Source organism: Scylla paramamosain, chromosome 20 (genome assembly GCF_035594125.1).
Source record: "Scylla paramamosain isolate STU-SP2022 chromosome 20, ASM3559412v1, whole genome shotgun sequence".
NCBI lineage: Eukaryota > Metazoa > Arthropoda > Malacostraca > Decapoda > Portunidae > Scylla > Scylla paramamosain.
The window spans coordinates 17,866,495-17,881,494 of NC_087170.1; the positions used below are offsets into that span (position 1 = coordinate 17,866,495).

General features: G+C 42.6%; 1 protein-coding gene across 1 annotated transcript in view; it reads right to left on the bottom strand.

Moving 5' to 3' along the window:
* The window catches only part of LOC135110525 (kin of IRRE-like protein 1), a 92,699-nt gene that overhangs the window by 2,760 nt on the left and 74,939 nt on the right, over positions 1–15,000 (bottom strand). The window contains 4 exon segments of the mRNA XM_064022931.1: positions 11,109–11,254; positions 12,729–12,800; positions 12,803–12,876; positions 14,762–14,912. Of these exon segments, the coding sequence (XP_063879001.1) occupies positions 11,121–11,254; positions 12,729–12,800; positions 12,803–12,876; positions 14,762–14,912 (431 nt within the window). The 3' untranslated portion in view covers positions 11,109–11,120.

Sequence of the window (15,000 nt, forward strand, 5' to 3'; positions counted from 1 at the left end):
GAGAGATGGTTAACGCTTCCCCAAGTTAGTAAGAGTAAGGGATTTCTGTTATTTTGCGGTAGTAGGAGGAGGAGGAAGAGGAAGAAGAAGAGGAGATATAAAACAACTTACCAAGAAAAGAAAGAAGAAGATAAGTAAAAATGATATAGAAAAGTAGGAGGATGAAAAAGAGGAGGAAGATTAAATAGTCGTATAAGAAGGAAATAAAAGGAAAAAGAATAAGTGATAACAGCGAAGAAAAAGGAGGAGGAGGACGAGGAGGAGGAGGAGGAGGAGGAGGAGGAGGAGCAGCATGAAAACTTACTTAAGAAGGAAAAAGGAGAAGGAAGAAGAGATGTAAAGAAACTGAAGGAGGAGGAGGAGGAGGAGGAGGAGGAAGTGGTGGAAGGAGAAGATAAGAGGTGAAGAAGGATAGAAAAAAACATGAGAATGAAAAGTAAGAGAAATTAAAAGTTAAGAAAGAATAAGAGATGAAAGTGAAGGAGGAGGAGGAAGGAGAGAAACATATGATAATTCCTAAGGTGTGTGTGTGTGTGTGTGTGTGTGTGTGTGTGTGTGTGTGTGTGTGTGTGTGTGTGTGTCTGTATGTGGCAAGTGTGGCGGAGATAACGACGGCGACTGTGGTGTAGGTGGGGTGGAGGGAAATGGAGGAGGAGGTGGAGGTAATGCTGGTGAGGTGGAAGGAACAGCAGAACATAACTCCATAATCCTCGTGGTGGTGGTGGTGGTGGCGGTGGCGGTGGCGGCGATGGTGGTGATGGTGGTGCTTGTCGTAGTAATGGAGGAAGAGAAGGAGGTGGAGGAGAAGGAGGAGGAGGCTCTTGTGGTGACGGGTTATGCGGTAGAAATACGAGCAAAAAGAAGAGGAAGAGAAGGAGGAGGAAGAGGGGGAGGATAAAGAAAGGAATAAAGGAGAGGAGGAGGAGGAGGAGGAGGAGGACGAGGAGGAAGAAGAAGAGAAGAGGAAGGGCTAGAGTAAGAGAATTCTCCTCCTCTTCTTCCTGCTACCTGGGGCTGACTCGTGCACCTGCAAGAGAGAGAGAGAGAGAGAGAGAGAGAGAGAGAGAGAGAGAGAGAGAGAGAGAGAGAGAGAGAGAGAGAGAGAGAGAGAGAGAGAGAGAGAGAGAGGTAACTGTTAGTCTCCGAAAATACATACAAAATATCAGCACTATTTTTACCTTTATGTCGAGCTGTCATGTAGAAAATGGAGGAGGAGGAGGAGGAGGAGGGAAAGAAGAAAAGGAACAGAAGGCGGATACAGAAGAAAGAGGAAAGAAGGAAGGAAGGGATTGAAAAAAAGAAAGAAAGAGGAGGATTAAGTAAAAGAGAGAGAGAGAGAGAGAGAGAGAGAGAGAGAGAGAGAGAGAGAGAGAGAGAGAGAGAGAGAGAGAGAGAGAGAGAGAGATGAATTGCTGAGCTGGGCATGGAGGAAAAAGAAAATACAGAACCAACACACACACACACACACACACACACACACACACACACACACACACACACACACACACACACACACACACACACACACACACACACACACACACACACACACACACACACACAATCGAACCAGTTTGCATATTGTATTGAAAATTTAACTGACTGCAAGATAGATCCACTTTGTGTGTGTGTGTGTGTGTGTGTGTGTGTGTGTGTGTGTGTGTGTGTGTGTGTGTGTGTGTGTGTGTGTGTGTGTGTGTGTGTGTTATGGAGCTACATTGATGTCTTCGGTGCCATGTAATAATGTTTTATATGGCGTAGTAGTAGTAGTAGTAGTAGTAGTAGTAGTAGTAGTAGTAGTAAAACGGGCGTTACAGATCCGTTAGCAATAATAATAACAGTAAAAATAATAAGTAGACAGTTGAGGAAGAGAGATGACTATGACGAGGAGGAAGAAGAAGAGGAAGAAGAGGAGGAGAAGGAGGCATCGTAGGAAAAGAAAGACGAGGAGGAGAAAGTGAACGAATAATTGAAATACCAAGAAGAAAGTAATGAAACAGCTAGAAAAGAAGTGCGTCTAGGAATAGTAGTAGTAGTACTCGTAGTAGTAGTAGTAGTAAATGGAGGAAGAGGAGAAGAAAAAAGAAAATGATAGGAAGATATGAAATTTAAAGAGTAGGAGAAATAAGAAAAGGTAAAAAAAAATAGGAAAACACAAGACTTAAAGTGGAAAGAGAATAAGAAGTAAATTGTAATAATAGAAGGAGAAGAAATAGAAAAAGGATATGAAGAAGGAAAGAAAGAAAGACGAGAATCAAAAACATAAAGAAAAACTAAGAAAACACGAGATTAAGGAGGAAAGAACAAGTTTAGCTACCAAGAATAAAGCAGAGACAGAGAACGAGAGGAGTTAACGTAAGAGGAAGAGGAGAAGGGGAAACAAATGGAGAACCTCTTTATTAAAAACTCCCGCCTTGAGTACCCCTGGGAAATGGTCACGCAATGCTTTACTTTACAGCGGCCCTCACTTCACAGCGGGTAATGGGCCAGGTGGAAGAAAAAAGGTAACTAACTTTCCTTTTCACTTTCCTGCATCTTTTTTTCCACCTTTTTTTTTTTTTTTTAGTTTCTGTTAATTTCCTCTTGTACTTTTCGTGTGTCAAAGTGTCTGTCTCTCACTCTCTTGCTTTTTTCTTTTTTTTGTGTGTGTGTCTGTCTGTCTATGTATATATGTATGTTCATCTATCTATCTATCTATCTATCTATGTATCTATCTACCTTTCTATGTACGAGTATATATCTGTCTCAATCGTGTTTGTTTATTCCCGTTTTCTTCAGCCTTTCTCTCCCTAAGCCTCACTCTCCCTCACCCTCTCTTTCCTCTCCCTCTCTCCCTCTCCCAGACTGCTTCACAATTTACTTCCCTGATATTATTTAGCTGCAGCACGTCCATCGGGGGTGCGGGAATCGAACCCCTGGATCCTGGACGCCGATACTCCAGCGCCCTTGCCAGACAGCCATGGTTGGGGTATCAAATTTTAAAGGTTTCTTAAATATTCATCCACTGCATGACTCCCACGCCTGTTGATCATTGTACCTATTTGTTTCTTTGTTTCTTTCTTTCTTTATCTACTTATTTCTTTACGTATTTATTTATTTCTTGTTTTTGTTTTTTTCTTTTCAACTTATTCATCCACTCCTTAACTCCTATTTATTTATGTTTACTTATTTGTCTATTTTTTTTTTCATCTTTTTGTTCCTCTTTCTCTCTCTCTCTCTCTCTCTCTCTCTCTCTCTCTCTCTCTCTCTCTCTCTCTCTCTCTCTCTCTCTCTCTCTCTCTCTCTCTCTCTCTCCTTTCCCCCTTTTTTCTGGTGGTGTTGTCTACACAGGGAATTTATTTTCTTTTTATTAAATCTTTTTTTTCATTTTTTCATCTTTTCTTTTCAATTTCTTGTTTTCTCTTGGTGGTCATTTCGTTCTTTATTCCTTCTCTTTATTATTTTTTTCTTTTTTTCTTTAATTTCTGTTCTCTTTGTTGGGTGGTAGTTTTCTTGAGTAGGGCATTATATATATATATATATATATATATATATATATATATATATATATATATATATATATATATATATATATATATATATATATATATATATATATATATATATATATATATATATATATATATATATATATATATATGTGTGTGTGTGTGTGTGTGTGTGTGTGTGTGTGTGTGTGTATTAGATAAGTTCCAAGATATAGATGAAGTGAACAGGGACAAACCAGGAATTCTTCTGCATTTATTGAAAGTGCAACGTTTCACCTTACTCCACACCTTCTCCAACCCATGAATTGCCTGATGATGCCTCCTGCGTAAGGTGAAACGTTGCAACTTCAATAAATGATGGATAATTCCTAGTATGTTCCTGTTCACTTCATATATATATATATATATATATATATATATATATATATATATATATATATATATATATATATATATATATATATATATATATATATATATATATATATATATATATATATATATATATATATATATATATATGTATATAGATAGATAGATAGATAGATAGATAGATAGATAGATACATAGATAGATAGATATAGATATATATATTAGAAGACCTTTCACCTGAACGCTTAGGCTTCAGATGAGGTCATTACCTGCACATCTTTACCTGGAAAAAGGAAGGGGGAAGGGATAGCTGCCAGGTGTAAGCAGGTGCGTATCATAACTTTTCCCAGGTAAAATACTCCCAACCCTCATTGTTAAGATTCACCTCAAGTATTTCCCAGCAATAGATTAGTTGAGAAAAGAAGGGATATGATTAAAAGGAATAAAAAAAAGTGGAGAAGAAGCAGAAGAGAGAGTGAAAATAAGCTTAACAGGAAGAGATGAAGAGAATTAAAAATGAGGAGATAGAAGTTAAGTAGGAGGAGAGGAACAAGAAGGACGAGTAGGAGGAGGAGGTGATATAATAAGAAGAGAAGAGAAGGAAAGAGAAAATACAAGAGAAATGAAGAGAAAGAAATAGAGAGGAGAATCGGGAAGGAAGGTTAAGAGGGAGGAAGAGGAGGAGGAGGGTGAAATGGAGAGGGCCATAGGAGGAGGAGGAGGAGGAATATATCAAGAGAGATTATGCAAGTTCGCTCCCTTCCTGCAGGTCACAAGCTGTCATGTTAAGTATCTGAGGTCATAAGGTCACCCTCTCGCACCCTCTACCTTCCTCCCACTCCCCTCCCTTCCTCCCTCCCTTTCAGTCCCTATTTGTCCTTCTTCTCTTCCTCTTTCTTTCTCATAGTTTGCTTCTCTCTTTCTCTCCTTTTTTTTCCTTGGGTCATTTCTCTTCTCTTCCTTTCTGTTCCTTCTCATATCCTTCGTTCCTTACTTCCTTCAGTCATCCACTCGTCCTTCATCCTTTCCTCCCTCTTCCCTCCCCATCTTCTCCTCCCATTCCCCATAACCTTTTGCCTTCCTTCCCTCATATTCCATCACCGACCAAAATACATTCTTTCCTCTTAGTCTTCCTTCCCTCTTTTCCTCCTAAGAATAGTGAGAATATTGAGTCTATTCCAGTCTATTCCAGGCATTAAGCTGATGGTAATTACAAAAATATAAGGGAGTTAGCTGATGATTATAGTGAAATGACTGAACTTAATTACAAAAAACATAAGATAGTCTGCTGATGATAATAGTAAAATGACTGAACTTATGCTGGTGATAACAATGAAAGAGCCTTACTCCTACTGATGATAGTTAAAAATATTCACTTCTGTTGATGGTGATAACAAACACTTCTCACTTTTACTAGATAAGGAAATAAACCCACTTCTGATAATAATAATAATAATAATAATAATAATAATAATAATAATAATAATAGTAATAGTTAAAGACCCTTACATTATTATTATTATTAACATCATCATCTTTTTGTAATAATACTTGTGAAGGGAACTTGCGCGGGGCGTGAGGGGAAGTAGAGAGGACAGCCTTTCATGTTGGGGCGAGAGCTGCTGTGTTGTTTGTTTGGATGGGGTCATTATTGGTGTGGTTATTATCGTCATGACCACCCCTACTGCATGTCAATTACCGCCAGTGTTTTCTTGTTCGTTGGAATGGGTGTAGTTTGAAGCGAGGTTGTGGTGGTGATGATGGCGTGGTGGTAGTGGTGGTGGTTGTGGTGGTGATGAGAGTAGAGGGAGGAAGAGGAGGAAGAGATGGATGGTTCTTCTACTACTACTGCTACTACTACTATGGCAATGATATTAGTAGCAACAGTAGCAGTAATTGAAGTAGTAAGAACAGAATCAGTAGTATTAGCAGTAAGGATAACATTAGTAATAATAATAATAACAATAATACCATCAACAACAACAATAATAAGCTTAATTAGAAGGATATCACGGACTCTTCCTACTAATTACAGTCCACCACGGCTCTCCATCTCATCACGGTAGTCTAAGCTGATCCGCGGCCCGAGTCTGAAGCACCTGTGGTTGTAGAGTAAAAACTAGTGATCCTGTAAACACAATGCTCTTATCTCTTGGTGTCTCCCTCTATTGCTGATACTAATGACTTGCTTGTTCCTCTCTGAAGGGATGTTTGCGTGCTGGTTCTCTCCCTTCGTGTTATTGGCTATTCTTTTGTGGGGTTTTTATGTGTACACTATGTTGTTGTTGCCAGTGTCTCTCTTATTGGTAGTGTTGATTTGATTATCCAGTGAAATTATGTGTTTTGTACTGTTTCTCTTCCTCTGCGCTTTTTTTTTTTATGCTTGTAATTTTTTAATGCTTGACAATGGACTGTACTGTCCTCTAATGTTTCGATATTTTTTTTTGTTACTTTTTGACAGGCGCTAATGGACGTTATTTGTTTTCTTTTCCCAGAGTTTTCTTTTTGTATGATTCAGGTTCTAACGGAAGTTATTGAGTTCTTCATGGATGCTTCTTGTGATTCTAGTGATAATTCAAGAGGTTCTGTTAAAAGTTATTTGGTTTTCCAGGCTGTTTTTATGATTCTAGAGATAGCTTACTAGTCTAATGGAAGCTATTGGGGTTTTCGAGGGAATTTTTGTGATTCTAGTGTAGTCTAACAGTTACATTGGACGTTAATTGCGTTTTCCCAGGATGTTTTTATGATTCTGATAATTTAAGAGACCAGTGGAACAAATTATTGGGTTTTTCAGGTGTATTTTTTTCAGGAATCTAGTAATAGTTCAACAGACTCTATTATAAGTTACTGTGATTGTCAGTTATTTATAGGGAGGTCTCACTGGTGACTCAGTTATAAAGTCCTTGCATAACAGAAACATTACCACGTGTTCGAGCCCCGCCACGTCCCCATATTAACATTTCAGCGACAGAAACACGAGGGAGCGGTACGTGGCTGTCATAACTTGAACGGAAGGTAGGGGAGTGTTACGGCCGTGAAATGGGCGTGGCGCGGCTGTCCCTGCGTGTTCCTGGTGACTGAGAGGGCATTGGGTTACGTTTGGGCGGGATAAAGCCTTGTCTTGTCTGGAGTTAGAGATCATTGGGCGGGTTTTGGGCGTGTACTGAGGCTGGGAAGTGAGTAAGGAGGTTGTGGGCTGGAGTTAGGGGGTGTTGAGCCTTGCACGAGAGAAATTAATGTTGCGAGAGTATGGAATAGTTGGTGTTAGGGTGTGTTAGCGTGTATTGGGGTGTGTTGGGGTGTGTTAGGGTGTGTTAAGATGTGTTAGGATGTGCTAGGGTGTGCTGGAGTGTGTTTAGACTTGTACCGGGAGGAGATATGGTTGAGATGTCGCTTAGGTTTGCTGGAGGAAAGATGAGGAGGTAAGTGAGATTGAGGCGGGTGATTTTGGAGAACGGGAATGAAAGAGAGGGTGGTGAAGTGTGGAGGAAAGAATATGAGAATGTGTTTTGAGGGCAGAAAGATAAAGGTGAAGAAAGAGGACAGAGAGAGAGAGAGAGAGAGAGAGAGAGAGAGAGAGAGAGAGAGAGAGAGAGAGAGAGAGAGAGAGAGAGAGAGAGAGTCTTAACTAGAGAGTCACAGCCAGAGAATCAGAGAGCCAGACAAATGGAAATTCACACACACACACACACACACACACACACACACACACACACACACACACACACACACACACACACACACACACACACACACACACACACACACTTCCTCACCCCCGAATTCCCAATCTATCTAGTCTCAGTCCTGACCCTCATCCCAGTGCCAGTGCCAGGGGAGTGCCAGAGAGTGCCACGGCGTTGCGTCACTTTCCTATCGCAAACATCAGTCCGACGTTTAACTTTCTTTTTTCGATAACAAACTAGTTAATTTTCGCAACTGACTGCCTGGGATTGGGAGGCGAGGCGAGGGTGGCGGGTACTCCCTGTGTGTGTGTGTGTGTGTGTGTGTGTGTGTGTGTGGTGGGATGCCGTGCGCTTTTATTTCAGCGCATTAGATTACACGCTCTCGGGACTTTTAATATTTTCTCACCAACTCATTTTCATTCACTACACGCACGGTTCCACGCACTCTGATATTGATACCGAGAGAGAGAGAGAGAGAGAGAGAGAGAGAGAGAGAGAGAGAGAGAGAGAGAGAGAGAGAGAGAGAGAGAGAGATTCACTTCACGCACCTCCACTTTTGTATCAATAAATATGAAGTTACACGCGAGCACAGTGCAAATAGGCGAAACTTTTCATTCATTTTCGTTCATTACCCCGGCGCGGCATTTAACGGTCAATAAATAGCCTTCCATTAGCATAAACCGCACGGGAGAATAGCGCCCCACCAGGAGTACCACGCCCCCCAGCCGCCCCCCGCCGCCCTAATGGCTCATAAGCTCTACTGACGGTGCTGAGAGCTCTTTTGACAGAGCCCCGCCACTGGAATACCAATGCGCCGCCCCCGTTACCTCTCCCAGCGGCTCCATCTCTCCAGCTCCACCTTCACCTCCACCTGGCCCTCTGACCTTCGGCCCACCTGTCTCTCTCATCTGCTTCACCTGTCTATCTGTCCGTCTTTCTCGTTTACTTTACTTAACTGCTTAGCTTGTCGAGTATTCCCCGGCAGGCTTGTATCTTTAGGCTCTCGGTTTCTGGTTGAGTGTTTTTGTTTTATGTGTTTCGCTGTGTTGGTTTTGTTTGTTTTGTTCATGTGATGCAGGCTGTGTGTTTCTGTGCATTTGTTTGTTGTGTTTCTCGGCACTGGTTGCGTTCGTTCAGTCATGTATTTCTTGTTTGTTTCCTTTATTTATGTTATCTCTGTGTGTGTGTGTGTGTGTGTGTGTGTGTGTGTGCGTGTGTGTGTTTTGTGTGTGCTTACTTACAGCTGTTTACCTGCACTTCATTTCACTCATCCACTCTCCTTCAGCCATTCATACCATCACACCCACTGACCCAGAGCATCCATCTCACTACCCATGTTCCTTCACCCATCACTCAAACCATCACTGCTTCTCATCCTGTCCTCATACTTGCACCACCCACCTGACCTACGTACACTCCCCCATTTCACACTTATTACTCTCCCCCTCATCCTCTCATAACCTGGCGTCTATCAGCTGCCTCCCCACACACACACCTGCCCCAACACCACCTGTACGCACACTAAAGGTTCGGCGCCCTCTATCCACCGTTACTGCGTGTCCTGCGCTATGTATCTTGGGCTTTATAGACGCGGGGATGCCCTGATTGCATTACCTCGCCCTGCACACGTCAGGCTGCCAGGGGAAAAAGTTTGTCTCGAAGCAGGGGGAGTGTGTCTGTGTGCTGTTCAGAGAGAGAAAGGGAGAGGGAGAGAGGTTTGTTGTGAGTTACTGGGTCTGGTTTTGGTGGTGTGTTTGGTGTGGGATAGGATGTGTAGGTGTGTGTGTCAGGGTGTGGTAAGGTGGAGGTGTAGGTGTGCATTAGCTTGTGGCAGAGTGGTGTAGACGTGTGGGTGTGGTTTTTTTGGGGTATGTTGGAGTGCTGCAGGTGTGTTAAGTTAAGGTGTGGTCTGGTTTGGTAAGGTAGAACCAGGTAAGATTAGGTCAGATTACTTTTGGCTCAGGTTACGGAAATATTCAACGGTTAGGTTTGGCTAGGCTGGGTCAGACAAGATGAGGTGAGGTTCGGCTGGATAAGGTCAGGTTAGCAGAGGTAAGTTAAGGCAAAGTAACGCAAGATTAGGTAAAGTTGTGTAAAAAAACAAAAAAATAGGCCATGTTAAGTTTGTTGATCTGAGTGGAACAGGAGGAGGAGGAGGAGGAGGAGGAGGAGGAGGAGGAGGGAGAGAGAAGGGGAAGGAAGGTTATATAAACTTGGATGAAGTGAGGGGGAGAAGAGAAAAGAGAGAAAAGGGGAAAAAGAGGGGGAAAGATGATATGAACTGAGGTAAGGTGAAAGGAAGAGGAGGGGAGGAGAGAGAGAGAATAGGCCAGAAAGAAAGAAGATATGAAGTATGTATGAAGAAAGACTAAGCAAGATGAAATACACGCTTGACACAACACATCAAGGTTACAAGGACAAGGCAGCGAGACCAAGGACACCAGGACAGGAGGACAAGGCTGATTGCTAAAAAAGGTAACACAAAGAGATCGGAACACAGTCAAGCAACAGAGACAAGAATAGGGACACGAAATATGGACGAGAAACAAAAACAGAGTAAAGGAACAGATAAAAACATGAAGAGGAAAGAGAACAGACACATAAACAGAAAGAGAAAAGCTACAGGAATAGGAACAGAGAACATGAACAAGAAGAAGAAAACAAAGAGGAAGAGGAAGAAACAGGAATAGACACAGAGACACAGACAGGAATAGAGAGAGAGAGACAGACAGAAGCAGAAACAGGAATAGAGACACAGACTAAAACAGGAACAAAAGACAAGAAACAAGGACAGAGGACAATGGTAAAGGGTGCAGAATGGGAGCCACCTCATCCGCGCCGTGTGCATGATAGAGGGAGCAATACAACCGTCCTCCAACAACAACTAATTTATAACGCCCGTGAAAAAGTTGCCTCGCTTGTCACGGCACCTGGCGCTTGGCTTGCCACCCTTGCCGGCCCGGGGAGCACGTGTGGCCGGCGAGTGTGCAGAATAACTGTGGTGGTGGTGGTGGTAGTGGTAGAGGTGGTGGTGGTGGTGGTGGTAGTAGTAGTAGTAGTAGTAGTAATAGTAGTGAAGCGAGGCGAGACGAGGGGACACGACGGCAAAATGGTAAGCCGCACACTGTAATTACGTATACACACACACACACACACACACACACACACACACACACACACACACACACACACACACACACACTCGTATTCACGCACGCATGCACACGGAAGGTTGCCATTTCTGAGCACCATTTTTCCTGTAAATTTGAGCGAGAGAGAGAGAGAGAGAGAGAGAGAGAGAGAGAGAGAGAGAGAGAGAGAGAGAGAGAGAGAGAGAGAGAATTAGTTAGCCAAACTAAATAAACATGTAGACTGACAAGTAGATGACAATATAAATAAAAAAAATAACTTAATATTCAGACATACGGACAGACAAACAGACAGACAAACAGTTTGACAGACATACAGACAGACAAAAAAAAAAAGAATGAAATAAAGAAATAGACACACACACACACACACACACACACACACACACACACACACACACACACACACTCACCATGGGGCGGGGTCACCGGGCGCATTGCTGCAGGGGGAGAGACAACAGCAGCAGCAGCAGCAGCATGAGGGGACAGCAACACACCACCCTTGGGTCAGGCCGTGCCGCTGACGAACCCGCCTTGTGTACCGCGGCAGATTCTTCCCCTGGGGGCAGGAGGGACGGGGGAAGTCAGGAGTGGGGGGGATGGTGATAGGCGCTCAAACACATTTTCATTCTTTGTTATGGATCTTTTTTGGTTTATTTATTCCATTTATATTCGTACATATTAAGTTTTTTTCCTTTATTATTTCCCCAGATTATTTTTTGTTCCTTTGCACTTGTTTTTCAGTCGTATAATCTCCTTTTTTTTGCTTCTTTACATTTTTTCTCCTTGTTTTATCCTTATAGTTCTCTTTTTTTTTATTCATACACTTATTTTTCACTTTTATAATCTCCCTTTTTATATTTATGCTTTTTTTCTCTCTCTATTACTTTAGACTTAATTACCTCTTTTTTTTCGCTCTTATTCCTATAATCTCCTTTTTTTTTTTTTTTTTTTTGTAATTCTATGCACTTTCCTGTATTTTTATTCTCATAGACTCTCAACTCCCTACTTCCTATTATTCCTATACACTCCCTCTTTCACTTCTATGAACTGCTTTCCACTCCTACAAACACCCTTTTCGTATCCTATAGATTCTCTCCCTACCCCACCACTCCTCCTTTCTCTGCATCCTCTTCCTTCCCCTCCTTTCCCTCTCCTACAGGTATTTTCCTCCTGTCTGGTACTTTCCCTCTCTCACTCTCTCATTCTCAAGGTACCCAGCACGCCTCACGCAACACCCCACACTCAGCACACTTCACCCCACACACTCACTCACTGCAACACAACAAAACTTACTTGATTCCTCCCAAATTCTCTTTTCTCGTCACAAAACTCACAGCAAACTTTCTCAGTCTGGTTGCTGCATCTCTCCTCTTCCCCTTCCTCCTCTACTTCTTCCTCTTTTTCATTTTCCTATTCTCGTTCTTCATTATCACTAACGCTTTGTTTTTTGTTTTTTGTCAACTTATCTTCTTTTCTTTCACTTTTCTTTGTACTTTTTTCACTTCCTTCTCTATTTTCCACTTGTTCTCTGATTTCCTTTTTCACTTTTTATCTTTATTTTATTTTCCCTTCCTCCTTTTCCTTGTAATTTCCATTCTTTCTTCTTTCCTTTCAATACCTGTCTTTTTTTCTTTCATATTTCTTTCTTCCTCTTCTTACATCCTCCACCATTCTTCTCTTCTCTTTCTCCTAATTTCGTTTCATCTCTTCTCCCTTCCCTTTTCCTCTTCTTATCCTTTTCCAAACACTCCCAGCCTTCATATCCCCCCTTCCTCTCATTCTCCCCAACGCACACACACACACACACACACACACACACACACACACACACACACTCACATCACCTCACTACAACTGTTTCTCAACCCTCACTCACCCCACCACACATCACCACTGACTTACTCTCACCTCACCACCCACTCCCACCCACTTCTCTATCACCCATCACCCTCACCACCACACCAGTGTTTCTCACCTCTCACCATCCACCTCATAATCCCTCCACCACAATCACTACCACCACGACTCACCGTTAACCACCAGCACGAGAACGGAGGCGGGCGCGGCGCACTGCGGGCCACATGTGTAGTTTCCGGAGTCCCCCGCAGCGCAGGTGTGATGAAGAGCTTGGAGGTGGTGTGGGTGGGGGTCTTCTCGATCTCAATGCTCACCCCGCCCCTGCAGAGACGGAGTGTGGTGGTGAGAGGTAGGAGGGAAAGAAAAAGGGTGATTGTGGGAGGTGGAATCGTGGAAGGGTGAAGGGGAAGGAATAACAGGGAGAGGGTGGGTGGGAATGTGGGAGGGTGAGGGGAAGGAACAGGGAGAGGGAAGGTGAAGAGAAGAGAAGAGAGTAAGAGTTGATTCATTGATTGAGTTATTTGGTTCATTAAATGACTGATTCACTTCCTTACTCATTCAGTTTCTCACTTCCTCATTCACTCAGCACTCATTCACTCGCTCACCAAATCACTAACTCAACCATTTACTAATTCAATGACTGACTAACTGATTAAATTACTAATGGACGAATTTACTGATTTATGTAATTCTTTTTTTTTTTTTACTAGGGAAGGAAATATTCACTTACTCATTCACTTACTGACTTACTAATTCGCTCACAAATTTGATGACTGACGAACTGAACAATTAACTGACTGACTGACTGACTGACTGACTGAATGAATGACTGGCTGACTGATTAATACATTCAATCTTTTCTACATGTGAGGAAAGTTGACCTAGGAAAAAAAAAAAAAAGGACGCAGGGAGGAAAAAAGGGCTTAATTATCATTCAAAAAAGTACAGATAGAAATGAAATGCAAAGGTGATGAATGAATGAATGAATGAATAACTGAATGAATGACTGACTGATTGATTGGCTGAAGGCATGGCGACATAAAGGTGAATTAGCGAGAGAGAGAGAGAGAGAGAGAGAGAGAGAGAGAGAGAGAGAGAGAGAGAGAGAGAGAGAGAGAGAGAGAGAGAGAGACGATTAATAGGTAAAGAGGGAGAGAAAGAGATCAATTGGGAGATAAATAGTTATGTAATAGGGAGAAAAATGAGAAAAGAGAGAAAGAGCAAGATGAAGGAAATAGGAAATAAAAAGAAAAAAGATGGGAAGTGATAAGGGAGAAAAGGGAAAATAGATAAGAAATGAAAAGAAAAAAACAAGAGGAGGAAGAGGAGGAGGTGGGATTTACAGGGAAGGAAAGATGCAAAGGGGAAAAAGGGGAGGAAAGGAAAGGTGAAGGGATAAGTGAGAGAGAGTGAGTGAGATAGAGAGAGAGATCAAATTGACCGCTTGGGAGAGAGAGAAGGGAGAGCAGAGAGAGAGAGAGAGAGAGAGAGAGAGAGAGAGAGAGGAGGTGAAGTGAAACGTTTGACTTTACAGAGAGAGAGAGAGAGAGAGAGAGAGAGAGAGAGAGAGAGAGAGAGAGAGAGAGAGTGGACGTAGCAAAGAGGAAACATAAAGAACGAAAAGAAAAGAACCATAAAAGGAAAACGAAAAAAAAGATATAGAAGGGAAAAGAGGAGAAGAGAAGAGAGGAGAAAAAGGGGAAATGATAAAGGGAGAGAGACTGAGAGATAGGGGGATCAAGGGGAGGTAATTTAAGGGAGGAGAGGAGAGGAGGGAGGGAAATGCGGGAGAGGTGTAAAGGAGGGGAAAGAATGGAAGGGGAGGGAAAGGAAATGAAAGGAGTTAATTTGAGAGAGAGAGAGAGAGAGAGAGAGAGAGAGAGAGAGAGAGAGAGAGAGAGAGAGAGAGAGAGAGAGAGAGAGAGAGACGTCCCTGTGTGGTATTTTTTCTCTCCTCCAATCCTTCAGTTATAGGATTAAGCACGAGAGAGAGAGAGAGAGAGAGAGAGAGAGAGAGAGAGAGAGAGAGAGAGAGAGAGAGAGAGAGAGAGAGAGAGAGAGAGAGAGAGAATCAAAAGGCACACAGACAAAAAAAAAAAAATAATAATCCCTTCCCTTTCCACTTCCATAAACAGGCGCCTCTCGTTGTAACCTTCCCACATCGCTCCCCTTCCTCCCACACACACACCCACACACACAGTCTTACCTTGGAGAATCGTAGTCAAGTCTGTGGGTGTCCCTGAACCAGCTGACGATCCCCACGTTGTCGTAGTGAGTGTTGACAATACAGGTGAGACGAATAGTGGATCCGTTCTGTATGTACACCTCAGCAGGACCCTCGATTCGCGCCTTCTGTGCTGCGGGGGGAGGCTTGGCACGTCAGAGGGAGGAGATGGGGGCTGGTCGGACGGGGTAAGTGATGGTGGTGGTGGAAGGAAGGGTGAG